The sequence below is a fragment of the Equus asinus genome, chromosome 8 (assembly GCF_041296235.1).
Source record: "Equus asinus isolate D_3611 breed Donkey chromosome 8, EquAss-T2T_v2, whole genome shotgun sequence".
Lineage (NCBI taxonomy): Eukaryota > Metazoa > Chordata > Mammalia > Perissodactyla > Equidae > Equus > Equus asinus.
The window spans coordinates 75,578,444-75,605,397 of NC_091797.1; the positions used below are offsets into that span (position 1 = coordinate 75,578,444).

General features: G+C 52.0%; 3 protein-coding genes across 21 annotated transcripts in view; 2 read left to right on the plus strand and 1 right to left on the minus strand.

Annotated features, from left to right (window-relative positions):
* Window positions 1-1,186: 1,186 nt before the first annotated feature.
* Window positions 1,187-11,358, plus strand: CDK2AP1 (cyclin dependent kinase 2 associated protein 1). 4 transcript variants are annotated; one of them, XM_044776005.2, is made up of 5 exons: window positions 1,882-1,950; window positions 2,444-2,489; window positions 6,266-6,363; window positions 8,032-8,158; window positions 10,548-11,358. In XM_044776005.2, exons 3-5 carry the CDS (start codon window positions 6,295-6,297, stop codon window positions 10,613-10,615), a joined length of 264 nt encoding a protein of 87 aa, XP_044631940.1. In that variant the 5' UTR covers window positions 1,882-1,950; window positions 2,444-2,489; window positions 6,266-6,294; the 3' UTR covers window positions 10,616-11,358. The 4 variants fall into 4 exon arrangements, with proteins under 4 accessions (XP_044631939.1, XP_044631940.1, XP_070372018.1 ...); XM_070515917.1 differs by lacking the exon at window positions 1,882-1,950 and adding an exon at window positions 2,007-2,236; XM_044776004.2 differs by lacking the exons at window positions 1,882-1,950; window positions 2,444-2,489 and adding an exon at window positions 1,187-1,465.
* A 1,964-nt stretch (window positions 11,359-13,322) lies between these two features.
* Window positions 13,323-25,358, minus strand: MTRFR (mitochondrial translation release factor in rescue). Of its 4 annotated transcripts, none has more exons than XM_044776003.2 (4): window positions 25,207-25,335; window positions 17,996-18,171; window positions 15,422-15,729; window positions 13,323-13,741 (listed from the first exon to the last, which is right to left on the minus strand). In XM_044776003.2, exons 3-4 carry the CDS (start codon window positions 15,701-15,703, stop codon window positions 13,523-13,525), a joined length of 501 nt encoding a protein of 166 aa, XP_044631938.2. In that variant the 5' UTR covers window positions 15,704-15,729; window positions 17,996-18,171; window positions 25,207-25,335; the 3' UTR covers window positions 13,323-13,522. The 4 variants fall into 4 exon arrangements, with proteins under 4 accessions (XP_044631938.2, XP_070372016.1, XP_070372017.1 ...); XM_070515915.1 differs by lacking the exon at window positions 25,207-25,335 and adding an exon at window positions 18,741-18,947; XM_070515916.1 differs by lacking the exon at window positions 25,207-25,335 and adding an exon at window positions 17,386-17,519.
* Window positions 25,359-25,558: 200 nt separating this feature from the next.
* MPHOSPH9 (M-phase phosphoprotein 9) overlaps window positions 25,559-26,954 on the plus strand; it is a 57,764-nt gene continuing 56,368 nt past the window's right edge. For 9 of the 13 annotated variants that reach the window (XR_011505311.1, XM_014858781.3, XM_044775993.2 and 6 more), the window contains exon 1: window positions 25,560-25,664. The gene's annotated coding sequence lies outside the window, so the exon portion shown is untranslated. Of the gene's footprint in view, window positions 25,665-26,954 lie in introns of all 13 variants that reach the window. The other 4 variants (XM_014858786.3, XM_070515931.1, XM_070515932.1 and 1 more) reach the window with 3 other exon arrangements.

The window sequence follows — 26,954 nt, forward strand, 5'->3', positions numbered from 1 at the left end:
GGACGCTGCTGCTCTAGAGCCCTGGATCCCCGGGGGCAGGGTAGGAGGGGGTTACATTGATTTATTCATGAAATAAAACTTCACTGAGCATCCCTGGCTGAACTAGCCTAAAGCTGATCACCAGGGGTGCTGGTTAAGCTGGGGAGGGGGTGTCACCTGCCCCTTCCATCCTCCAGGGAAGGAGGAAAGGCACGGGTGGTTCCCTTCCCTCTTGGGCGGGCAGGTTGACGCCTTCCTCACTAGATCCAGATGTGTCTGAATGTCTGTGACTAATTTAAAAATCTGCAAAGCATGGCGATTAAAAACGGCAGAAAAGGGTGGGCATCTTGTGTATTTTGACGAGCTTTACTATTTAAGCAGAACTCCAAGAAGCAGGACCTTCAAAAGCTTAGTCATCTATTCCAAAATACGTTTGACGATTGCACTTCAGACAGATCTGAGGATGGGCTGGGGTGGGGTCGAAGGAGGGTTAAAAATTGTAAGGTCAACTCCAGGAGAGTAGAAACTTCGCCAAGTTCATTCTTGTACCCTTGCACCCGGAACCGTGCCGGCACACAGTAGGCGCTTCTTAAATATTTGACTGAGTTAAGGTGCAAAACTACGTGGATGCGAGGGTGAATTTTTGCAGGGGACGAGGCCCCTGGCTTTTGTCAGCGTCAAAGGAGCCTGGGCCCCCAAAGGGTTAAAACCCACTTAATTCGGACAGGGACATGAAATTTATTTGAAATCAATGTCAAGAATTGGTTGCTCTTCTTCTGGGGAGTCGCCAGACCTCGGCGTCTGGAATGATCTATGTGCTTAAAAATACCAGTCGCCACCATTTTCTCCAGGTAATTTTCCATCCCTGCCCCCACAATCAAGGGGAGAAAAAAGTAATTCTACAATCCTACCTAGCTATTAAAAAAAAAGAACAATTAAGCGGTCAAATAACAAATCCCCAGGCGCTGCAAGCGAGGAAGAAGAAAGGGACCCTCGCGGGCCTCGGGCGCCGCCGGGACCCCAGCCCCCCAAAGTTTGCCAAGTTGCGGGCGCCGAGCGCGCCCGGAGGCGCGGGGCGCGGCCGCGGGCGGAGCCACCCCCTGACGCCGGGCCGCGGCGCGCCGGGCCGCCCCCTCCCGGCCCGGGCCGGCCCCGCTGGCTCCGCTCAAAGTTTGCGGCCGCCCCTGCGCCCGCCCGCCCGCCCGATGTATGGGTGATATACTGCAGCGGGTGTCAGGGTGAGGGACGGCCATATTTGCCGGTGCGGCCCGAGCCGTCAACAACAAAAAGTGCGCGGGAGCTCGGCGGGCGCACGGACGGGCGCACGGACGCCGGGGCCGCCTCGCCGCCGCCCGGCCTCGCCGCCGCCGCCGCCGCCGCCCTCGCGGCCCGGGCCCCGCGGCGCCCCGGCGCGCCCCGCCGCCCGGGGGGATGTCTTACAAACCGAACTTGACCGCGCACATGCCCGCCGCCTCCCTCAACGCCGGTGAGTGAGTGCGCCCCGCGGGCCGCGCGCGCCGCGCCCCAAGTGCCGCCAAGTTGGGGGCCCGCGCGCCCGGCCCCGGCTCCCGGGGGCCCGCGGCGGCGGGGGGCGGCGGGCACCGGGTCCCGGCCCGGGGCAGCGCGGCGGCCGCCGCCGCCATGATTCCGGCGCCCGCGCCGCCAAAGTTCGCGGGGGCGCCCCGCGCCGCGCCGGGCCGGGGCCGGGGCCGGGGCTCGGGGCGCGGGCGGCCCGCCGTCCCCCCCACGCCGGCGGCCGAGGGCTCGCGGGGAGCGCGGCGGCCGAGGGCGGGGGAGGCTTTTCTCTGCTCCTTTTTCCTCCGGCTTTTGGACGGCTCGGCGAGGGCCCCTGCCGGCGGGAGTCGGGAGCGGCCGGGCCGCGCCGGGAGCGGGGCGCGGGGCGCGGGGCCCGGGCTGCCCTTGGGGCGCGGGGCGCAGGCCCGGGCGGGGGCCGGCTGCAGGGCTGCACGTGTGCGAGGCCAGGGCGCGCGCGTGCAGGGCGGGGGCGGCGGCGTGCCGGGTGCCGCGGCCCCTGAGGGCGCGGGGCGGCTCGGGTCACCGGCGGTGCAGGGGACGCGCTGGTCCGCGGGGCTCGGCCTGGCGCGCGGGCGCAGGGGCGCCCAGAACAGGCACGCGGGAGGGCCCCCCGGCGTGCGCCGAGCGAAAGAAGTTGGAGAAGACCGGGGGCTTCCGAGTGCCTGCGCGCGGGCGCGGGGGCTGCCCTTCGGCCCGGGCCCCGCATCGCGGAGCCCCCAGTGTGGGTAGACGCCCCCTCCTGCAGGGGTCCGAGGGGCCGTCCTCGCCCCTCCCTGGGGCTGGAGCGGGCGCTCTCCGGAAACTCCTTCAGAAGTTGTCCGGCAGCTTTAAGCTGTGCCCAGGGCTTGCCCCAGGGACCGAAGGAGACATGGGGAGGGGGCGGTAAAATTGTGGGGTTCGGGGGTAACCGGCTTTGTCTCCTCAACAGGATCCTTCTCCTTTAGGCGCTTGGTTGGAAACAGACTTCCAAAAAAGTGAGGCGCGTTGGGGGGGGGGGGCGCGGGGGCAGAGCCCTTGCGGGGAGGGGGTTGGCCTTGCTGGTCAGAAATGCCACGTTGGCAGTTGGCCGCAAGTTTGGGGCCTTGTCTCCAAACGTTGACTCTAAAAATCTGAAGAGGAACCCAGAAAAGCCGTGTGTATATATATAAATACGTGTATATTTTTTAACTCCTGGGACACAGATTTGGGGACTGGAAGGGGTTAAGATTGAGGGTGTGGATGGGGGGATAGTTGAATTGGTCAAATGTGGGCTCTGAGCCCCAAGAGCAAACAGCCACTATTTCCTCCAATGTTCTCACCTGCTCTGGGGTCTGCAGACCTTACAAAGACAGGCTCTGTGGCTCAGGCAGGATTTCTCCCTGCCTCCTTCGACTGTCTCTGGGGTGGGAAGCATTGAGGTCTTGGTGCCAGCCTGGGCAGATGGGAACTCTCAGGAGTGCCCTGGCATAGTTGGGGCAGGGGCCCTAAACTGGGACCTTTGGGGATTGGGGTCACAGAGTGACAGGAGCACCCACTCAGGACCCCTGACACCCCGTTCTGGTCTGGCTAGCACCTGTGCGCAGGTTTTCTTCTGTCTCCTGTGGGGAATTCCAGGAGGAGTGCTGAGGTCCTTAGATCTCTAGTGTTTTGGTGGGGGGCTGCCCACCTCCTCCTGGACCCCTTTAGAAAGCCCTGATCTCCCCCTGCCATTTGCATCCAAGATGGACTCTCCTCTGCCGCTCCTCCGGCTTCCTTGTCATCATCCCTCACGCCCTCCAGCCCTGCCTCCTGCTCGCGGGTTGCCAAGCCGCGGCCTGGCCGGCGGTGGCAGTGGCGGAGTTAGACAAAGCCCCCGCCTCCCCGCCGGAGAACCCCCCCCAGGCGCCCCAAGTGGCGGGAAGGCCGCCAGCTCCCCAGGCCCAGGCCGCTCTTTGTCTGGCGTGGGGGCGGGGAGCTGCGCCTGGCCCCAGGAGCTGCTGGCCTCTGCCAATCCCTCCCTCAGCTCCGGGCCCTCCCTGGTCCCCGCACACTGCGCGCATTGTCTGCGATGCTCCGAGAAGGCCGCGCTCACACCCAGTCTGGTTTTCTCCCTGGCCTCTTGCAGCCCGACCCGCTGGCCCTCCCTGTGTCTGCAGGAAGGAGTGGGCATGAGTGGAACTTGGGGCCCTTCCTCCGCCAACTCTCTCCAGGACCATAGCTACCCCCCCTCAACACAGAGTAAGGGGTGGGCACTGGCACAGAATCCGGGTCACTTACCATGTCACCCAGGTGACTGAGCTGTTGCCCCACTTCTCCCCAACTCCAAACTGGGCGATTTCTCATTCCCCCTCCCTCAGCCCCCCAAGACCTAACCCCAGCACCATGCAAGAGCAGGATCTGGAGCCTTCAGACATTCTATTGGGAGCGTTGCCTCAAACAGATGGGGAAACTGAGGTGCAGAGAGGGAAGGGCCTTGTCTAACGTCACACAGCCAGGTGTGGTTCAGATGGACCAGCCCCTAGTCCAGGCCATGCTGGCAGGAGAGGAGATGGGACAGGGAGGCAAGAAACACAGTGAAGAGAGTACTGGAGGAGGGGGCAGGAGGTGGTGTGGAGCATGCACGGGAAGTGTCCAGCTCACCTGCCAGGGAGCAGAATCTTCCAGACGCCTTGAAGTGCTGTGGGATGATACACACCCGCCTGCCTCCCCCATACCCCCCATTTAGCATCCTGGCCTCCCAGGGAGGTGTGGTAACTTGTAGCGGGCATGATTGGAACCCAGGTCTGGGGCTGCGAGGCTTGAGCTACCCAGACCACACTCACTCCCACATCAGAAGGTTCAGGAAATTGGGGTTTGGCTGGTGTGGGGAGCTCGGCGTGGGTGGGGGGAGCAGGGGGGTACCCACCCTGCCCCATCCCTGTGCTCTGGCCCCTGCACATCTGTGGCTGCCTTGGCCAGAGGTTGCAGACATGCTCGCAGTGTGTCCCTGTCCTGAGCAGCATGTTCCAGCAGTGCAGGCGGGTGGCAGCTGAGGCTCCTAGCAGCACAGTCATGTGGCCAGTTCCCACCTTAGAGGTGGCAGAATCTGTGTTTCCTGGCTGGGCATCCTGTGTTTGAACATAAACCTGGGCCCCCATGGGGATATCCAGGGCAGGCCTGAGACCGAAGAAGACATCTTGGGTACAGAGCTGTCCCCAGCTCCCGGACAGATGGACCTGCGTTGGGGTGTTAGCCTCTCCTGCGCTGTGTGGCCTGGGGCAACACCTACCCTCTCTGGTCTGAGTTTCTCTGTGGGGAGGGGCTCGGGGTTCTTTAGGGCCCCTTCCCACTCCATCAGCCTGAGCTCCTGAACTTCCTTCCTCCCCTGCCCCTCCCCTTGCCCACACAAGATGAGCAGCTGGTCGGTTTGGCCAGCCTGGCACCAGCTGTCCATCCCCGGGGCCAAGTCTGCATGGCCCGCTGTGTGCGTGCGCAGGAGACCATTTGGCTCTGGGGAGGCAGGCAGAGGGGGAGCTGCTCCTCGGCCAGACGTGGAGGCAGGCGGGCAGCTGCTGAGGAGGGCTAGGTAAATTCTCCATGGTTACCGCTGTTTGTTATTCTGCAGGACATCCTTTTACCCGCTAATGGCCACTCGGACGCCATTATGGGTCTGCATGCTTCCAGCTACTGAGCTGGAGCCGGAAAATTCCCTGCTGAGGACCTCCCCACCCCCCATGCAAGAGACTCCATTCTGAGCCGGGCCCTGGCCCCGCATGGTTCCTCACCACTAAGGGACAGTGTCTCTGAGTGTTGCAGTCTATAAGCAGGGCCTTACCCTCCTCTCTTGAGGTGCGAGACATCTGGGCATAGAATCAGACTGTCAAGAGAACATTACCCTTTCTGGGGAGGGGGTGATGGGCTCAGAGAGGTTGAGGGGCTTGTCTGAGAACACACAGAGAGGCCATGATATTCTCCAGATTCCTGCCTTTGTGTCCAGTGCACCAGTCTCTAGCCAGGGTTGGGTTGCAAATCTTCCAAACTCTCCCCATCTTCCTCACCATATAGTCCAGCAGAGGTTTGCGCACACAGGAAGTCAGTCCAGGTGTGGACCAGGCTCAGTAGCAGGTGGGCTCCTGTGGCAGTGATGTGACTCTAGGTCATCAACCTCTGCAGAGCAGGACCCAGGGAAAGGGGACTGGCAAGGATTAGGCTGAGAATGGCAGCAAATTTCCTCTTTGGTACCAATCCTGACTGCATGATGGGAAGGACTTCTGTGATGGATTAGTGATGTCTGCAGTGGTGGTGGGTTTGAAGAGCAGTGGCTTGCTAGCTACATTTTATCATCAGTCATCTAGGCGGAGTGTAGGCCATGACCAAACCATAGGACAGGAGTGGGGTTTTTTTTTTTTTTTAAGTTTATTTTATTTATTTATTTTTTGAGGAACATCAGCCCTGAGCCAACATCTGCCAATCCTCCTCTTTTTGCTGAGGAAGACTGGGCCTGAACTAACATCCGTGCCCATCTTCCTCTACTTTATATGTGGGACACCTGCCATGGCATGGCTTGACAAGCGGTGCCATGTCCACACTCGGGCTCTGAACCAGCGAACCCCAGCCCGTGCAAGCAGAACATACGCACTTAACCGCTGGGCCACTGGGCCAGCCCCAGGAGCAGGGTTTTTATCCTGCAGAAAGACCACTGTTGGTGGCATGGGTCCTGGGTGGGGGGCCTGTTGCCTAATCCAGAGTCTTCATTTTGGGCACAACTAGCCAAGGCTCCGTGAGTCTCAGACTCTTCTCTCCTTCCCTGTAGCTGGGAGCGTCCACCCGCCCTCCACCAGTATGGCGACGTCCTCACAGTACCGCCAGCTGCTGAGTGACTATGGACCACCGTCTCTAGGCTACACCCAGGTATGACAGCAGGGGTGATGCATAGTGGGAGGGGCTCTGGGGGTGGCCTGCGCCCTTAGGGGACCTGCTGCCCACTCTCCAGGGAGGAGAGTGGATGGAAGAGGCGAGGAGTAGAGATGATGGAGTGGGGCAGTCACCTGAGCCTCCTCAACCCAAGGCCCCGGCCTCAGAACAGAGTGGGGACCCCAAGAGATGGGAGGGGTGGGAGAGCCCCGCAGACCAGAGGCCCTCAGAGCCGCAGTTCCTGCTGGGGCCACCAACCCGCCTGCATCCCTGCTGGGTCAGCTGGTGCCTGATTCCTGCGAAAGTCAGCCCTGACCTTGACTCTGGATCTGGGTTTGGACAGAGGAGAGGGGACCCCGCTCCCACTCATTCCCCACAAAGTCTGACCCCAGAAAAGAGGAAGATGGGGCCCAAATGCTCATGGAGTCCACATGTTTCATTGTGGTCCCTGAATGAGGCCACTTAGGTTTACACCTGGTGCCACCACTGATGAGACTGTGACCCCCACTTGGCAACCTCTCTGAGACTCAGTTTCCTCCAGTGAAGTAGGGTGAACACTCACACCAGCCTCCCCGGGTTGGTAGGCGCATCAGTGGAGTCAGGCACAGCTTCAGCCATGCGGCACCTGCCAGGGCACTGCTGTCCCGGGGAGGGACCTGACCCGGCCCAGCCCTGGGTGTCACACACCAGCCGCCAGGTTCTTTCCTGTGGCCGGAACTCAGCCACGTTCTGAGGTTGCCACGGAGGCTGTCCCTCGGGGTGAGGGGGCGGCTCCCCGACCATGTCCCACCAGGCTGTCGTGTCCTGGGAGGAGAGGCGGGAGCGGGACCACCTGAAGAAGCGGTGGCAGCGGGAGGATGGGGGGAAGTGCAGCCTGGAGAGGAGGGAGGAGCAGAGAAGGAGGGAGGAGCACGAGGCCAAGAGGAGGTGCCAGGAGGATGCTGAGGAGGAGGCCACGGAGAGGAGAAGGAGGGAGGACCAGAGAAGGAGGGAGGAGCAGGCGAGGGCCTTTGGAGGGAAAGAGCCCCGATGGGAGGAGGGGGGAGGGCGGAGGGGGGAGAATGAGGCTGAGCAGGCGGCCTCGGCCTGTGGCCGGTGGGGAACCCAGCCTCCCTGATCTGGGTGTTTGCTCGGGGCTGTTGGTGGGGGTCTGGAGAAAAAGGATTTCTCTGGGGTGGGCCCTGCCCGTGGGGAGGATGGATGAATTTAAACACATTCTGGGCTCCATCCTGATGGTCTTTGGTGGCTTTTTTAGTCCTGCTGACCCCACGTGTGGCTTCCATCACGTCCACTCGCTCTGGACCCTCAGCCCCCGGGATGTACTTGCTCTTCCCTCCGGGTCCCAGGAAGTTCTCAGTGAGCCCTTTCTTGCTCACAAGCCAGTCCCTTTTTTCATTTGAGATGATAAAAGAGCTTTCTGAAGACTGCAGAGGGGTTTCTTTGAGTGTGCAAGGACAGGAGAGAGGGCCGCCCCCTGGTCGGCAGTGGTCCCTCTGAGGGGATGTGCCTGGCCCCAGCGGAGGCAGTGGCTCTGGAGCCTACCCGGGGCTCGGGCCTCTCCCCTTCCCTGCCCTCACTCTGGCCAGCACGTGGTGGGGTCCTGACCGTGGCGTTGAGGTCAGGTCAGGGTTCAGTCCACCTGAACTCTTTCCTTTCTGATCCTAGGGAAGCGGGAACAGCCAGGTGCCCCAAAGCAAATACGCTGAGCTGCTGGCCATCATCGAAGAGCTGGGGAAAGAGATCAGACCCACCTATGCGGGGAGCAAGAGCGCGATGGAGAGACTCAAACGTGGTGAGTCGTTTAGTCTTACCTGACGGGTATCCTGACAGGGCCTGCCTCGCTGCTGGGTGACCCCAAAGCACTGGCCCATTGACTGTTTGGAAAGGTTTTCCGGGGGAAACGTTGGAGCGTGAGGGAGGGAAGAGTCCCTTTCGCCACAGGGGCCCCCGTTTTGGCACAGAATTCCTGTGGGAGCTGGAGGCGTCAGGCGGGGGCGAGCGGGTCTGGGATGCAGGCTGTCCCTGGGATCTGACGGGAAGGGGCCTGGCGGCCAGTTGTCTTCAGCTGGGGCTTCTAAGAAGGGCAGCCAGTGACCTTCCTCACCCTGCGTGCTTCCTGGGGGTCCACCTGCTTTAAATGGAACCTTTGTAGCTAGATGCCGCGACTCTGTCTCTTGTCTGCCCCGCTCCTGGTGGCCGACACCGGTCCCAGGGAGCCACGGGAGCCAAATACTGCAGGCTCCCTCCTCCAGGCGAGGCCGGGGACATGGGGAGCCGCGTTGCCCTCCAAGCCAGCGGGTGTGTGGGTCTGCCCTAGTCTGGGGAGGGAGAGGGAACCCTTTTTAGTTCTTCCATGATTGAAGAGGGAGGAAGGGCGGGAAGAGGACGCCAGAGAAAAGAAGAGAGTCCTCTCGTGCAGGTGTGCCTGACAGCTGGCTTCAGAAGGCAGTGGAGCAGGTTGCCGCCTCAGGAGGCAGCGGCAGTGGAGGGAGGAAGGGGTTCTGTTTTAGAAGGGGCCGTTCAGAGCGGCAGCGGCCTGTGCGAATTTGATTGCAGGAGGGATGGGGGTTCTTCAGAAGGTTAGAGAAGCAACATGGGAGAAAAATGAGAGAACATTCTTTGGTTATAAATCTGGGGCATCAGGGAGCCTTCTGTTGAGGCTGTGACACTGCAGTGATAGTCCAGGACAGCTGGGACAGGCTCCCACCGAAAGCAGTGGGCTTCTGGGTGTTTATGAAGCCTTTGTCAAGAGGCTGACTGCCAGGCAAGGTTGGGTAGTAACAGGCCCAGGTGTGGGGAGGGGCCTGGCAGGCAGAGGTTGGAACCAAAGGGCGTGGGAGAGCTGTGGAGCTCGTCCTTGATCCAACCCAGGGGATCAGGGGCATTGCTTTGCCGTCCCGGCTGCTGTCTGGGGTCAGAGGAGGCAAGCGTCCTGGTAACTGGAGTGCTGGTTACCCGAATGAAAATCCCTGGGAAGGCACTGGACCCCAAAGTCTAAAAGGCAGTCTGCAGCCATCCAGACACACCGGTGGTTGAAGTCAACACATGGACATCCCTAGTGACCGCTCTGGGGCATATCCTAGGCGAGCAGCCGGTCCCCCAGTCACCCTGACCACTAGCCAGGCCAGCCAAGTTTACAGCGTAGCAGGGTGAAAAGGGGTCACGAGGGCATGAGGGTGTCTGGCACATTGTGGATAGGTCGGCAAACTATAGCCGATGAGCTAGGAAATGGTTCTTTATAGTTTTTAATGGTGAAAAAAATATGATTTTGTGACGTGAAAATTACATGAAATTCAGACTTCAGTGTCCATAAATAAAGTTTTGTTGGAAGATGGCCATACCCATTGCTTCTGTCTGTGGCTACCTTCACGATTCAATGGCAGAATTGAGTATTTATGACAGAGACCATGTGGCCCGCAAGGCCTAAAATATTGCTGTCTGACCCTTTATGGAAGAAAGTCTTCTGAAGCTCTGAGAGGTAAGATTTGTGAGGTGTGGACGCCTAAGTGACTTGGGGATGTTATTCCCAATGCCCTCTGAGAGTCAGCTCTTACTGGGATAGATTCTTGATGTCTATTAAAATGAGATCAGTATATCATGAAGTTCCGTAAAGGCAAAAAAACACAAGCAAAAGATAACCTCCAAATCATAGAGATAACAGACGGGGGAGAGAAAGGGCAGAAGGTGGCTCAGGGACCTGAGGAGGAGCCGTCACGGTGGACCAAGAGTTGAACACAAGTGAGTAGGAATCGTCCTGACCCTACTACGTGCAGGCCACCTGACATTTATCAAGCCCTTTCTGGAGTTTAGAATATGAAGAAGCCAGAAAAAGTAATGATTTGAAGGCATGGAATCTCCAAAATGGGCCAGGCTTGAAGAATTGGGTGGAGATAACGTTTATTCCCGTCATCTAACAGCAGGTCCCGAAGAGAGAGCTTGCTGCTTGTCACCTGGAGTGCAGGAGGACATTTTTAGGGAGGCGTGAAGAGGAGTTTTGGCTGGGAGAGGTGGGATGGGACGTTAGTTAGTTAGCTTTGCACACCGCTCGCATCCCGGGGTCGTGGGCTGCAGGTGCCGAGTTCCTGCCGGTGTGCGGGTTTTCCGGCTGGTTGTGAAAGGGCCCTCCTCCTCCTCTGGAATGGGCTCTGCCCGACGCTTCCCAGCCTCTGCCTCTCTTCCAGGCATCATCCACGCGAGAGGACTGGTTCGGGAGTGCTTGGCCGAAACGGAGCGGAACGCCAGATCCTAGCTGCCTTGTTACAGTGGAAGGTTTTCCAGCTTCTTGCAAGACAGAAAGTTACAGTTCATCTCCCCTGTTCAGATGAAACTCTTGTTTTCAAAATGGTAACAGTTTGATTTCTCCTCGCAAACCCCTCTCAGGGTTCACTAGGCTCTGAACCTATGGTCTCTAAGATTTGAGAAAAGATTTTGCAGTTGACTAGGATTTACATTTTAAATAGTTAGGAACTACCCAGGTTTTTTTTCTTTTTTTAAGCATTGGTTCAAAAGATGCACGTAAGTTACCTGTCTTACAGCAAACTGTAGTTTGCCTCCAAGACACCAGGGTCTCGCTTTCATCTTCTCTTCTGAATACGTTTATGTTACCCAGATTCTTTGTTCCTTGCACAAGTGACTACAACTCTACGGGATTTGTTCTCAGCATTCTGACAGCACGCTTTACTTAGTAGCCGGATGGCCCCGTTTGCCAGACAGCATAGATTCTGCTTAATGTAACTTCTTTGCTTAAGCATTTGCATGACTGTTAGTGCTTTGAAGTCAATTTAAAAAATGCACAAGTTATAAATACAGAAGAAAGAGCAACCTGCCCAACCTAACAAGGACCCCCGAACATTTCCCTACTAAGACTGTAATAGATTTCAGTTCTGCCTTTCCTGTAAGTGGATCCAAACATCGGGAAGAAAATGACTAAAACTGTTTGCATCTTTGTATGTATTTATTACTTGATGTAATAAAGCTTATTTTCATTAACAATTTGTATTAAGATGTGGATTCCTTGAATTCCTAAGTAGTATTTTAAAAAACAGCTCCTCGGTGAGAGGTGGGAGAGCCTGTCAAAGGGTCTTTTCCCACTGGCCCAGAGACCTTTTGTGTGATGTCATGGGCACCACAGGCTGGGGGAAGGATGCTTGCTTAAGTCGGGAGGCAGGGATAAGGCGACGTTGCCTCACGGATGCCTTGTGGCTGTGGCACACTTAGGTGTGTGCCAGGAGGAAAACAAGAACGACAGTGGAAGCACTGTTGCTGACTGTGCCCTCCCTCCCCACCCCACCCCACAATTAGGACCCTCTAGGTTTGTAGGTGCTTATCCTGCGGGCACTTCCTGGGTGCTACAGGGATCTGTTTTCATGCCATGCGGCCACTAAACTCAAGCTAGCTTGAGTTCATCTGGTGCTCACAGGAAGAGCTGGTGCTGAGAGAACACCGGGCTGGGTGCCTCAGATGTGCTGAGTCCGTGTGGTGGTCTCCAGGCGTGCCTGGCACAGGGATTCTGAGGTAGCCTTTGCCCCAGGCCCTAGCACTGCTCCCCATGTAATGAGGATTCGCCTTGGTGGGGGGTAGACTACAAGGGGGCGGGGTCTGGTCAGTTTTGCAGGTGGGAGGCAAGGGCCCCCGCCGTAAGAGTAAAGGCCGTAGGAATGAGCTCTAGGGAATGGGCTCGCCTGCATCTCCTTCCCGCACATGACAGGAGATTCAGAAAGGTACAAGAAAGGCGACAGACAGTGAAGCCTCTGTCCCTCCTGTCTGCAGCTCCCAATTTCCCTTCCCACTCTTACTGGTTTCTTGCGTACTATTCTAGATACCTTACTTGGCTACCTTCTAAGTGGAGGTTGGAATGGGGAAGGGCCTGCACAGTGCAGCCAGAGGTGGAGAGAGCCTTGCATAGAACGCTTAAGCTTCCAAACCAGGCTGCTCCGAGGTGAGAGGAGCCTTGACGGTAAGCTTATTTGGATGCATGCTCTGGGCGTCTGCTGGGCCTGCTAACTGGACTGGTCCTGACTGCAGGCAGACGTGCGGCGGGCCCTGTGTTTCACGGTGGCCGCCTCACCTCATGGTATTTCCTCTACTTGTTTTATGAATGGACTCCAGATGTGTTCTAACAAGCCAAGCTATTAACCATGCCTAGAAAAACCCCAAGTGATTGTAAGGTCAAATCCAGCTGGAGTGATGGTATTGAGCACATTCATAAACAAATCCGGTTTGTGGAACGTCATCTCTTATAAATCCACTAGTAAATCAGCATATGGGAAACGATCTATTTCCACATCAGAGCGGTTACTTGGTAACATAGTCTAAGCTAATGGGGTAAATGGACAAGTAATTTACTGATTTGTAAATCTTTTGCCATCTTGTTTTTTCTCTTAGTCTCTCAACCTGATATTAAGCTAATGGACATCTAAGTATCAATGAGCAATAACCTCCCAGATGACAAGATGGCACTAACTGCTATTAATGTTTGACTCAATTTTATAGTTCTCCATAAAAATGGACCTTATTAATAGTAATACAGTCACGTGCTGCATGGCCATGCTTTGGTCAATGACAGACCGCATACGTGACGGTGGTCCCATGAGATTAGTACCATAGAGCCCAGGTGTGCAGTAGGCTGTGCCATCTAGGTGTGGGTAAGTACACGCTATGATGTTCGCATGATGACATGGCACAATGACGCATTTCTCAGAACACATCCCCCTGTTGTTAAGGGGCGTATGACTATGCTTAAAAAAAATATTTTTATTTCTAACCTTTGATAATAAAACAAGCTACAATCACACAAATGTATAGCTTGAAAAAATAAGGCGACATCCTTCTCCCTACCGCCCAGGTCAAGAAATAGAACTGTCGGTGACCCCGGAGGCCCCTCCCAGTACGGCATGCCGTGGACGGCCCTCCCCCTCCCAAAGTCGCCGCTAGCCTTTTAAGTGATGACTTCCTCGTGCTGCTTTACAGTTTTATTCTTGAACTGTGCATCTCCATTCACTACAACTTAGACCACCATTTAAAAAACTTTAAGGTCTTTTAAGTCTGTCAAAGATCTTTCTTTCAAAGCTCCATAATAATGCTGGTGATGGAACTCACCACCATTATTCCTTGAAAGCTTCTGGCAGTGTTTTAGTCAGATTCTGGACATTTTTACTCAGTGGACATTTTTACTTGATTCCCAGAGTTCTTTAAGGAGTTTCTTTTTTTCTAGGGTTTCCTTTGCTCTTTTTTTCCTTTCTTGCTTTTTCTTCTCTGACTCTCGTTTTTCCTTGTATACAAGACTGTTTTCCCCATTGTAGAAAACATCCACTTTCTCTTGTAGGATTTTCCGAGCTAGCTTTCTGTTTTGATCAACTGATCGTGTCTGATGGCACTGTAAGAGATCATATTTTATAAAGTGAAAACCACAGTTTGTTCTGGACAGGACCTCAGAAGTCATTAAATTCAAACTAGTCACTTTACAGCTGGGGACAGGCTAGAGAGGCAAAGCCACTTGTCAAGAATCCCGGCGAGCCAGTGGCAGAACGAAGGCCGTACCCTTTCCTGCCTCTGCCCAGCCTCGGCCCCGTCCCACACCCCAGCCGTACTGTGTGGCTTTCACAGTGATTGTTGATCACTGGGCGTGCTGTTCTGTTTAGAAGCAAGGACAGCCTTCAAATACTTAAAGTCCCAAAATAATCTTGAAAACATCAACCCATATGTCTAGCTTGTGGCCAGGGAACAAGCACTTGGTACACACCACATATAGACATCAAATTCTGTTTGGAAGAGGAAAAGGGCCTCTTCATTACTGTCAACCATAACATTCATCATGTAAAACATTCATCATGTAATACCTTAGTTATTACAGGCGAGTGCCTTGCAAAGCTTTGCTAAAAGAGAAATTCTTTGAATTTAGGGTGAAAGAACAGTATTAAAAGCAAATTTGGAGTAAGTTATGTAAAACAGGTTAAAAATTATTGCTCATGAATGACATTTTTTTCAAGGAGGAAAAGATAAGTGATTGAGGTTTTAATTGATATGCTTTTGGCTCAAAAACATGGCCTTGAAGAAAAGCTGTTAGCAACACAGACTTTGGGTTTGGTCTGGGTTGACCCCTGCAGCTGTATGACCTTGGGCAAGTCACTTACCCTCCGTCCCTGTGATGCCACGTCTGTACCATGATGAAGATAATGAGTGTGGGCCTGTGAGGACTCAAAGTTAATGCGTGCAAAGTGGTTTAGACCAGTGCCAGCCACATAGTTACATGAGATATAAATATTTGCTATTAGTATTGGAGGAATATGAAAAACCTGCCTTTGCTCTCTCTTCTCTACTGTACCTCAAAGGCTTGTGGTGCCTTAGGGCCCTGGCCAAACAGAATGGACTGGCAGTTCCCTTGAGAGGCAGTGGGGCCACTACCAAACCAGGAAACAGGAGAAAGCACTTCAGCATTTCCTAGAGGTTCAGAATGTGTTGAAAGCTGGTGAGATTCTGATGAGAGACTGGTTTTCATATGAAGAAGGAAGACTCCTACAGGCAGCTATGCATAGCATTTTTCTTCTGAGGGCTGAAAATGGTTTGTAACCTCTCTCTCAGAAGGTTGGTGTCATTGACATTTACCAAAGAGGTGACAGAGGGACACGGAGGATGTGACCATCCTGACTAATGAGCCAGGTCACTAAGGGCTGAGACGGCTAGCAGATGACCCAGGCCTGCCTGCCGCTCAGGACTTGGAGCCCACGGCGGTGCTGCAGAGCTCTCTGCAGCCATCCTGCAGCCGAGTAGCTTTACAAGACCCGTGCTGCCTGCCAGCTTCAAGGATGGCAGCAATAGCCTGGCTCCCAAGGTCCTAGAAGGCGGCTTCTGAGGCTGTGCAGGAGGTTCCGCCCTGGGGAGGAATGGCTCAGGGCAGGGGTTGAGATCTGCAGTGCCCTCTATTGCCGGGGCCAGAATGAAAATAGGCTTCAGCCGACACCCGTTATCACTCAGCAGAAACCTACTGTGGCGGTGCAAGCCAGCCGTCTAAAAGCGGGGCTCAGGACCTCTCCCCTAGCCGTCTTTCTTGCTCTACCTTGACGGCGATGCCTGAGGGCATGTGCTTCAGCACCACGCAGTTGCTTGTTTTGTTTGTCGCTTGGCCACCCGGCCCATGTCCTTTCACAAACTGCTCTTCAAGCTCACTCTCGTCCAGGGAAGGCAGAGCAGGGCGGTCCTTCTTGCCTGCCATCTGGACCCGAGTGACTGCTCTTCCTGGGGATAACAATGTTGGCCTCTCCCAAAGCCGGAGTCCCCACGACACTGTGCGTATTCTGGTCAGTGGTGCAGGAAAGCGAAATAAACCCGAGGTACTCATAGAGAGGGGCTCTGCTTGTTCAGGACCTGAATTAGACAAAAAGATAGTTTTTCAGGAAGATGCATTTGCTTTTCAAGATTATCCTGCGGGTTCTAATCTTTTGTAAAGCGGTTCAAACGATGACCACCCATCTGTTACGGAGGGTATTTAGGAAACTGGTGCAGATTATTCAGCAGCAACACCTCTCTCCAGCCTCACCTGGTCTACCGTGTTCTCAGGGGTACGTGCCCCTGCCAGCTGAGAAACATTTTCTTATAACTGACCAAAAATATCTTCAGAGCACCCAGAGGTACTGTTTTCTTGGGAAGGAGAGGTTTTGAGCGTGAAATTCAAAGGAACAGGACTGCCACTTGATAAAGAAATGTTAATAGTACATCAAGCAAGATTTAGGGTCTGAGTCAAGTGACATTATTTAAACATTTGAGAATCTTTGAATCAAAATGTAAAGACAACAGTATGCAATAGTCTATTTTACAGCTGAGCTTAAACAGTCTGACACAGTAAATATCACTATCAATCAATGTCATGATTGTTGTTTTTGAATGTTTCCAGTTTCATGGATTTGAATAGGAACATCTGTTCCCTCAGATGCACTGCCAGTAACGTGATCCGACTGGTACTCATCGTTAAATTCCCAAATCAACTCGTTTTTATTAAGATGCCTGCTAGGTTCAAAATACCATGCGTGCTATAGTGAGTGATACGAGGTGGAAAAGCGCTAGACTCTGTCTTCATGAGGTTCAGTCTAGTCAGAGAGAGAAGATATTCAAAAAGAAAGCAGCATTTAATGATATGAGATTTAAATAACCGCTCAAGACGTAGCACAAGGCTGACCCGTCCTGGTTGACAAATGAATAGTACAGAGAGTAACAGCTACAAGGATATGCTGAACCCCACAGGCCTCTGCTTTTGCCGACGGGAGGAAGGCGAAAGGACCTGAAAGGCGTTAGCTCTTTTCAAAGATCCGCATATTCCCCACGCAAACGGGGCAAGCCACAAGCTGGGCCAGTTTCCTCATCTGGAAAACGGGTGAATGAGCAGTTCTCCGCCCATTCCACACAGGCTTAAAGATCAGAGAAAAAGTATTCCTGAGAGGGCTTTTGTTGATACCTCTGAGGGCATGAGGCTGGTTTTTAGCAAAATCCCTGTCACCCAGGTGGACTATGGGAACTAAGAATGTGCCACTTGCTTCATGCTTCCTGATCGAGGATTATGTAGGTACCAAAGACAGATGTGCTGCCCTTTTTAACTGCTTCCCATGAGGCTCTACATAGCTTCTTTTACCATTTGAAACCTTCAAAATTCTAGCTCATGGCAACTGGTCTCTAACATAGGCAGGAACTGGACGAAACCTAAGCCAACTTCCTAAGCCAAAAGTAACTTATCATCCACCAAATTACTTGGCCAGGTTTGCTCTCAGCTCATTTACCTGTCACCCGCTGTCTTCTGACTGCTAACATCTACTGAGCCCACACTGACAGCCTAGATCAGCACTGAGGAAGCCTAGTGCAGACACGTGCTTCCTTGGAAATACGTGCATTTTAAATCCAAGTGTCCAACCTTAGTGATCAGTGCAACTGATACCGAGACGATACTGGTCACCTTTAGAGTGATAATGCAGTCTTCTTCACTTCTATCGCTACAGAAAATAAGTATAACGAAATATAACTTTCAAGCCTTACGCCATGCTAGCTTTCAATTCTGTGACTGACATTACGGTCTGAACTCCTGTCTTTGTGAAAGTCTGACGTTCAGGATGATCTGTCAGTGCCGGTGGGTGTTGGTGAGGGGCTCCGTGGCTGCGAAGGGATACATTCTGAAAGAGAGTGCACCAGTGAAAGTGGCGCTTTAACAACTAGCTTTGTTTATTGTGTGAAATATTTCAGAAGGATCCCCAGGAAAAGAAAAATGATAAACCCAGGTACTTTCTCGGAAATCTGTACAACAAAGAACCCACTCCCTATAAATGATTACGTGACTGAGACGAAGTCGATGTCCAAAATTCGCCTCCCCTTGTCTCTGCTTTCAACCCACCGAATGAAATTCCTGTGTGTACCAGATAGCATCTAGTCCCTGGATCAGATTCATTACAGCACAGGAGCCCAGCGCCCCTCTTGGGGTTTCTCTTCCGCTAGTGAGTAAATCTGACCAGGCAGGCCTGCACTGGGATACAATGCAGTGACAAAGAAAGGAAGCAAGTCTGAGACAAGGCGAAACTCCCAGACAAAGGGCGGGGCAGAGAGTGCTGTCCCCAGCTGCTTTGTCCCCAGCCTCTGTGTTTCAAATCTCTACCTTTCTGTCCTAGTTCAGGGCGGGGACACACACTGGAAGGCCTCCCACCCAACTGGAGTTCACGAAGGTCCCGGTGCTCAGTTACTGCTGCTCTGTTGAACAGCTCATTCCAACAGCCCGTCGGATGATTCTCAACACTTGTAGTATCTCCTGGAGCTTTGGCTCTGTTCCAGCGCCTGCTCAAAATGACAAACACACCCATGGTTCCACTTCCCCAAAGCCCAGAGAAGAACACGGATTGGATTTCAGTTTTTGTGATACCCACAAAGCAACCCAAAGTCTTTGAGGAACAATAAAAGCAGCTCGGATTAGAGCTCGTTGGGACATTAAAAAAAGAGAAAAAGGGTAACAAGAAGTGCTAGTAAAGGCAAACCAGCAGTCCTGACAGCTCGCCCTGATTCCCTCTGCGAGTGTGCGCCAATCCACGGCTGGCTCTCCACCGACTTCCCCTTCCCACTTGGTCAAGTTAGGAGTAATAGATCTGGGGCCTTTATAAGACGCAATGTTAATTTGTTCAATGAATACTTTCAACATCTACTATGTGCCAGGCATGGGCCTCATGGAGCCCAAGGAATCTGTAGCATAAAAGAGAAATTAAGACGTCCACAAATCTGATAACGCCAGCCTGGGATGGACAACATGCTATAGAGCAGTGGTCCTCAAACTTTATTACGCCCCCAAATCACTGGAGTGCATGTTATTGGAATATGGAACTTGCATTCTATTAGGTGCCTCTCTTCCTGACCTGGATCCAGCCGGCACGCATTCCCTCTTCAGGCTTCCATAATCAACCCAGACCAAGACAGACACCCACTGTGGGGATGGCATGTCAGCTCTGGAACGTGGCCTGTGACAGGAGCAAACAATCCCGGATTTAAACTAGCCGCAGCGAGGTAAGGCTGTCTCACCAGCAGCTCCAGGGCTCTAGAGAGTGGGAAAGAGGATGCAACGCCTTTCCTTTGTGTCTCAAAGAAGAAAGGATATTTGAATCTGTTTTCAGGAAAGCATAGCATTTCAATCTCTGGACCCACCTTCTGGATGCCATTTGTCTAAAATTCACTGTTGAAGTATTTTTTTTTTTTTAGAAAGAGAGAGCACTAGTTTCTCTTAGCCACACCTTTCATGGTATATCAACCTTGAAGAAATGGCATTAACTAACTGAAGGAACAGATGTGGAGATTAAACAAAATGGGGTGCTTTAGGAAAGATACTTGTTAAAGCTTTCACCACTCAAACTTTCCCCTGGGGATCTCATTAAATAGGATACTGGTTCATTAGGTCTGGGGTGGGGCCTAAGATTCTGCATGTCTAACTGGCTCCCAGGTGAGGCTGTTGCTGCTGGTCCAGAGACCACACTTTAAATGTCACGGCTAAGGGCTTTGAGCGAGGGTGCTGCCTGTATCCTGGCTCTGAGGATCGTCCGACTGCTGGATGCGAGCCCCAGGATCATGATGGCAACGATGGACACGAAGAGGGTGTAAAGGAGAGTAATGGCTGGGAAAGGAAAACATTTAGAGGAAAGAATTAAATGAGTATTGATTTGAGTTAACAAGAAGGTGAAATGGTTACAAGGGGATTGAGAAACTGGGTCATCTGAAAAAAGAACAAAAAATGTTGCTTCTATAGCATTAATGTTCTAGAACACTGTTGGCCAACAGAAATATATACAAGTCACATGTGAAATTCTAAATTTTCTAGTAGTGACATTAAAAATAGTAAAAAGAAACTGATGAAATGAAGGTTAATATATTTTAATTAACCCAATATATCACAAATGTTATTATTTCTTTTTTTTTTCAGTAAGGGAGATCAGCCCTGAGCTAACATCTGTGCCAGTCTTCCTCTATTTTGTATGTGGGATGCCACCACAGCATGGCTTGATGAGCGGTGAGTTGGTCCATGCCCAGGATCCAAACCTGTGAACTCCAGACTGCTGAAGCAGAGCACACAAACTTAACCACTATGCCACTGGGCCAGCCCCCGAAATATTATTTCAACATGTGATCAATATAAAAAAATTACGGAGTTTTTTTTCATATGTAGTCCTCAACATCGGGGGTATATTCACACTTACAGCACACCAGTTTGGACCACATGCTAGTGGCTACCGTACAAGATCTAGAATTTGACTACTCAGAGTGTGGTCCACAGAGCAGCAGCAAAGGCAGCAGCTGGGAGCGTGTGAGGAATGAGGAATCTTGGGCCCTAGCCCAGAGCTCCCCAGCGAGAACCTGCCTTTTACTAAGATCTTTAGGTGATTCAGAGGCACGTTCCCGAAGCTTGAGCAGCACTGTACTAGAACACAGGCATTAGCAGGTTCTCTGGCTGCTGGGACAGACACTTTTAAAAGTTGTTGTTTCTTACATTTCTAATATTTAAGATTGAGACGAGAATTCAGGAGTGCTGATTACCTCCTTAGTCACAGTCTTTTTTCCCCCCTCCCCAATAAGGAGGGAAAATGACAGGTCACAAAACAATGACCTAATTAATGGTGAAGGACCAAACAGTGAGCTTGAACAGACTGACGTGCAAGGTGCAGCTTTAAAAAGACAACATGGGGCTGGCCCAGTGGTGCAGCGGTTAAGTGCACATGTTCTGCTATGGTGGCCCGGGGTTCACTGGTTGGGATCCCATGTGTGGACGTGGCACCGCTTGGCAAACCATGCTGTGGCGGGCGTCCCACATATAAAGTAGAGGAAGATGGGCACGGATGTTAGCTCAGGCCCAGTCTTCCTCAGCAAAAAGAGGAGGATTGGCAGATGTTAGCTCAGGGCTAATCTTTCTCAAAGAAAAAAAAAAGACAAAATGGCCAGCTGATGGCACTGAAGTAAAGAGAGAGGAGACTGATTTTTTGGAAACTGCTTAGTAATAATTCATGTTTCAAAAGTGTGTTTTGGTGCTCTCTGCAGAATGGGAATTAAAATAAAGCAGCCTACAGGGCCGGTTCTGTGGCCTAGTGGTTGAGTTTGGCGTGCTCCATTTTGGTGGCTCAAGTTCATTTCCTGGGTAGGGACCTCCACTACTCATCGGTGACCATGCTGCGGTGGTGACCCACATACAAAATAGAGGAAGACTGGCACAGATGTTAGCTCAGAGCAAATCTTCTTCAAGTGAAAATAAGAAGATTGGCAATGGATGTTAGCTCAGGGTGAATCATCCTCAGCAAAAAAATAAAATAAGGGCTGGCCCCGTGGCCAAGTGGTTAAGTCTGTGCGCTGTGCTTCAGTGGCCTGGGGTTTCGCCAATTCGAATCTTGGGCAAGGACACGGCACCGCTCATCAAGCTATGCTGAGGTGGCATCCCACATGCCACAACTAGAAGGACCCACAACTAAAAATATACAACTATGTACTGGGGGGCTTTGGGGAGAAAAAGGAAAAAATAAAATCTTTAAAAAAAAAGTAAATAAATAAAGCAGCCTTTCTCTCCCTTTCATATGTGTCTCACCCTCCTGCTGTAGTTGCCTGCAATCCCAATGAGAGCGGGAACACCTCCCCAAATGGAGCTCCTAGGAACTGCGGCTCAGGCTTGAAACAGACCCTGTTCTCCCCTCGGCTTGGGGTTTTACAGGGAAGATAAAGCACCTTTCACCCACAGCAAGTGTTTTCAGAGAATTACTCCTCAAATGAGAACATCGTAATCGATTACACAGGAAATGCAGAGCTGTTATTCTTGATTTTGGGGGACAAGAGGAAAGGAGATGACTCTGGGTCTGCTCAACATTTAATAGGCTTATGCTGCAGAGTTCAAGAGATGACTAATGAAGCCGATAAAGAGGCTTTCAAGTCATACAACACCAACATCCCGCTCAGGGTGTTTTAAACAGAAAACTTTGAATCCACAGAGAATTACAACTGTCCTATTTGTGTGCATCACTGTGATTTCCTTATATTTACAGCATCTAACAGGAACTTTATAATTTACCAACCACACTATTAAAACAAGAGAAACACAAAAAACAGCAATAACACTCTACCTTTTCTTCTAAAAGTCTCAAAGCCTCTATTACCGTTCATGATGCTTTGCATGTTCAGGACTTAAATGTTTTCAAAGCACTTTCAAATATATTATCGTATTTGATACAAATAAGGAAGAGATCCACTATGTGGATTATTTCAGGAAGACTTATCTTGGGAAAGCATTAGCAATTCCATTTTTTAAACTAAACTGATCTTTCTACAGCTTGTTTCTTTACCTTTCGTAACATCTCCAGATCTGTTCTTCCCCCAGCTCCTTAAAAAGTGTTAGCTCATTTTCCTCAACTTTCTCTTCTGGACGCTTCCTCTCATTTTTTTCTCCCTGAAAGGCCATACTGCTTTGTAGTCAGCGTGACCTGTGTCAATGTTTTGACTCCGTGATTTACTCACCGTGCCACTCTGGCCACGCTTCCTCGTCTGTAAAATGGAGGTAATACCACTGAGGGTGAGAACAACACCGTACATGTCGCCACAAATGTAAATCACTTAGGTGCACTTCGGATCCTTCCATGACACAGCTGAAGAAACCTGGACAAACTCACCACATCAATTGGGGTCTTACCCCATAAACCCAGTCTGCAAGCTGATCGTTTCATGGACTTTTTGTTTTAGAGCTCCGAGTGAAAAGGTATCTAGCATAGTGATCTGCAAACTACTTTACTCGGTATGGTCCCATTTAAGAAGTACTTGGAAGCCATGAAATTATCAAAGACATGCAGTTTGGTGAGGTCATAATTGTGGTCTTTGAAATCGGGTGCCACGGAGAAAATCATGATGCCAAGAATACAGCTTGACTTCCCAGCAGGTTCAAGTTGAAAGATAAAACCACGTTCATTGAAGCAAGTTCTACTTTAAACATAGAGATCTTTAGAAATTATCTAATATAGTAGGAAAAATCATGAAGGACAAGAAAGATGAAAAAATTCATATTTAAGAGTATACTCAATCACTTCCACGTTTAATGGTTAAACTACAGATTTAAAGTTTTAGAGTTCTTCATTTTTTGCTGTGGAGAACTGGCCCCCCCAAATGACAAACTGTTTGGATATAAAAATCAATGACACAAAGGAACACCCTGGTTAATAGACACAAAAGGCTTCATGCCATTAGCAGCCATTATTACTGAATAGCCTGATCTTATCCCAATTAATGTGAAAGATCTCCACTCAAAAGCTGTCAATTTGAAGCTTTCAAAGCAAAAGAGAAATACTGGAGCAATCTGATGTTATAGTAAAATCATATTGTAATCATATCCTTGCAAGGCCATGAAATAGTGGTGTAGGCTTGCATACAAGCAGTGCAAAATCTCCAGTATGGGGCAGGGGAGGTTTAGATTAGATGAACAGTTACTTAATACATATTTATACATACTTATAAAGCTTCTCTGTAGTCCAATTAGGCAAAGACAATTCCCACACTCTGAAATTTTTTTTTGAGGAAGATTAGCAGTGAGCTAACATCTGCCAATGCTTTTTTTTTTTTTTCTTGCTGAGGAAGACTGGCCCTGAGCTAACATCCGTGCCCATCTTCCTCTACTTTATATGTGGGACGCCTACCACAGTATGGCTTGCCAAGCAGTGCCATGTCCGAACCCGGGATGTGAACCCATGAACCCTGGGCCACCGCAGAATGTGCGAACTTAACTGCTGTACCACTGGGCTGGCCCTGAAATTTTTTTTGCTGAGGAAGATTGTTGCTGAGCTAACATCTGTGCCAGTCTTCCTCTATTTTGTATGTGGGATGCTGCCACAGCATGGCTTGATGAGTCGTGTGTAGGTCGGCACCTGGGGAGCCAAACCTGCAAACCCCAGGGTGTTGAAGTGGAGTGTGTGAACTTCACCATCTCACCACAGGGCTGGTAGATTTTTTAAAATGAAGACCCTACCAAAGAGCTTAACCTAAGGTAAGAAATATGGTGTGAGCAACCTCACCAAGATATCTCACCACATCAGCTGGTTAACAAGACAACTTGGTTAATCAGAATACTAGCTCCTGGAAATGTTAGCTTATTAAGATATTAATAGATTTTTAAAAATTACTTAAAATCACAATGACCAAAAAAAACCCAAAATCCAAAACAGAAGCAAACACGCTCAAACTGAACATAGTCCATCTGATTTTGTAGCCAAAAAGCAATGACCTCCTGCCTCTTGCATGGTTAGGAACTAATCTCTAGTACTTGATTTGGGGGTTAACATTTTTCTTGTAAGGAAACACACCTGTCTTTGCCTGGAGCTGTCTCAGGAATACCTGCTCCTCAATTCTTCTGTGAGTGCAAGATTCTACAGTGTCTCAAATAATGGATTTTGAGACCAACTGAAATTAGTGATAAAATTGTGCGTTTTTAAAAATTTTTTTTGGTGGACTTGAAACATGGTCACTGAAAACAGAGCCATGTGATTAAAAATAATTTGATTTTGGTTAGGTATCCCATGAGCATAGTACTGACGGATGGATTAACACAATGTGGGGGGCGATCAACCTATTTAAGCTTGAGATCTTCCATGCATGGATGGGGTTTTGGAAAGAGATGGGTTCTTCACTGCTGCGACATGACTGTTGAGTATTCTTAGGAGGCTCAGATGAGACGGAATGCATCCTGGCAGGCTTGTCATTCCAAGGGCAGATACAGCTCCTTCAGGCACATCTAAGTAACAGGGCCAGTGACACTGTGGGCTCAGGACACTCGGAGGGAAATCGAAGAGCTGGAAGGACCTTAAAGGTTAGCTAGTCTGAAGACTGCGCACTGAACAGGGCGTCTGAGTTGGGCTGGGGGCCCCCAGGGAGGGACGCGGGTCCTCGGCGGTCCCGCGGAAGGCCTGGCAAGAGCAATGCTGACACCTGCCACGAGCAATGCTGACACCTGCCACGTGCAGCCGAAAACAGCCCTGCTACGCGCTAAGAGCTCCACGGGCTCTGCGGACAGCAAAGGGGGCTCGTCCGGCTCGTCGGCGGGCCTCAGAGGAACTGTCATCTCCGGGGCGGCGGGCCCCCCGCCAGTCCTTGAAGAGCCCCGGGGCCGAGCCCCAGGGCCGACCCACAGCAGCCGAAGGTAAACCAGGGGCAGGGAAGACTTAGCTCAGGTCCCTGGGCGGCTGCACCGCAGCGCCAGCGGGGCCGCAGGTCAACTGGCTGCGCGACTCAGGGTCGCGAGCCGGGAACCAGGCCTCTCTCCAGAGCCCTTGACAGTCGCGGGCAACCGTGTGGGTCCCTGGCTCCTCCGCAGACCCTTACCTGGTTTCGGGACTGACCTCCGGTCCCCAAAGTTCGGGGGAAACCGGAACCGCCGCAGCAGCGGGTTCGCAATCGCGCTGCCGGGTTTGCGCACGCGCCCTACTCCTGCCGCGGCTTCCCTCACGTGCCCGAGGCGCATTCTGACCAAGTGCGCATGCGGGAAGCTGAGGCTCCTTTCCCGCGTGGCAGCCGTAGGTTCCCAGAGAGCCAATCAGATGAGAGCATTTAACAGCAGCCCCGCCCCCTCCCGTTTCCCAAGCTTCGGACCTCCCTCTTTGGCGCGAGCTGCGGAAAAGGGAGGGGGCAGTCGACGCGCGCGCCGCGCCTGGGCTGTCTCCGCCCCCTTCTGAGCAGCCAATCGCAGGCAAGACGCCGGGCGCGCGCACGCTCCCCCGAGTTTAACGGTCGCGAGAGGCCGCTCGACTGACCCTGACATCGGCAGAGGGAGCGCCGGCCAGGTAAGCGGCTGCCGGTCTGTGGGGAGCTCCCAGTTGCGGGGGATGGGGGACAAGACTTAGAAGACACGGTCTTAGAGGAGCCCCGAGTGTGCCGATGAGCTAGGGCGGGGGAAGACAACCACCGGACAAGGCGGCCCCGCCGCAACCTGCGGGTGTGTGGGGGCTTGCCGGCCGCCGTGCACCTTTTCTAGACTACGTGCCCTTGAGTGACACCGGCGCGGCCCAATCGCAGAGCGCCTCTTCCCGAGGGGCGGGGGGCTTGTGGGATTTTTTCTTTTCTTTTTTTGGACGAGCTTCCTCCGCTCACTTTGGGGATCTCGATTGTAGTTGGAGCGGTGGCTGTTGTCCAGCCTCCTGCTGTGTACAATTTATGCGACTGCGTGGGTTCTTCCTCGCCTTCCCCCTTTGACCCGGGAGCCGCCACCCGCAATTGAGGTCTGGCTGTGAGCGCGAGAATGTCAGGATCTGGCCTCAAAAACCTTTGAAGTCACTCCTTCTTTCTCCTGTTAGCCTCCCAACAAAGCAGAACGCCTGGCTAACTTTTATACATCAGTAGACCCCGATCGGTCGCTCCTTTTTTCCGTAACTCCCTTTTTTTGCTAGGGATTGGGGGGCTCCAAAGCATCATATTTTGTTGCTGGAAAATATAAAAATACCTCTTTTTATATCCATTCTCCGTCTTTTTAAAAAAATTTTCCATTGTATAGCGGGGTTTTTCCCCCCTTCATCCCCATCCCCTCCGCCCCGTCCCCGCCTGCTGGAAAAGCATCATTGCGTTTCAAGCGGTTTTCCATCTGGATCTCCTGCATCCGGATTACCTCACTGGGGAAATAATAGATGGGGTTGCAGATCCCCGTCCCTGGAGAGCTTGTGTTTTCCTGGTAGAAGAGCAAGGTGATTTGAATCCAGGTATTTTTGTTGCCAGTTGGAAGGTGCAGCCCCTGACTCTTTCAATACTCTATTTGTCGTTGGCGATGGGCTGAGCCACTGGGGAGAAATCCATTTAGTCAGGTCCAGTTACCCTTGGCTTTCACACCTGTCCCCGAAGGAAATGGTTCCTTTATGAGCTGGTGTTTTTAAGGTTGTGCTTTGTAAATCAGGCCCTAGGCAGTGGGAATAATAGTTTCCCTCTATTGCACTACCTAAACTTTCCATTTTGTAAGCAGTATAGGTTTTCTTCTTTTTCCCTTGCTCCCTTGCTTTTTTAAAAAAAATGCATGAATTCCCTAAGACGGAATCCTATTGTTTGACTTATTATAGCCAGTTTGTCTCCGTACACCTAGCTTCAGT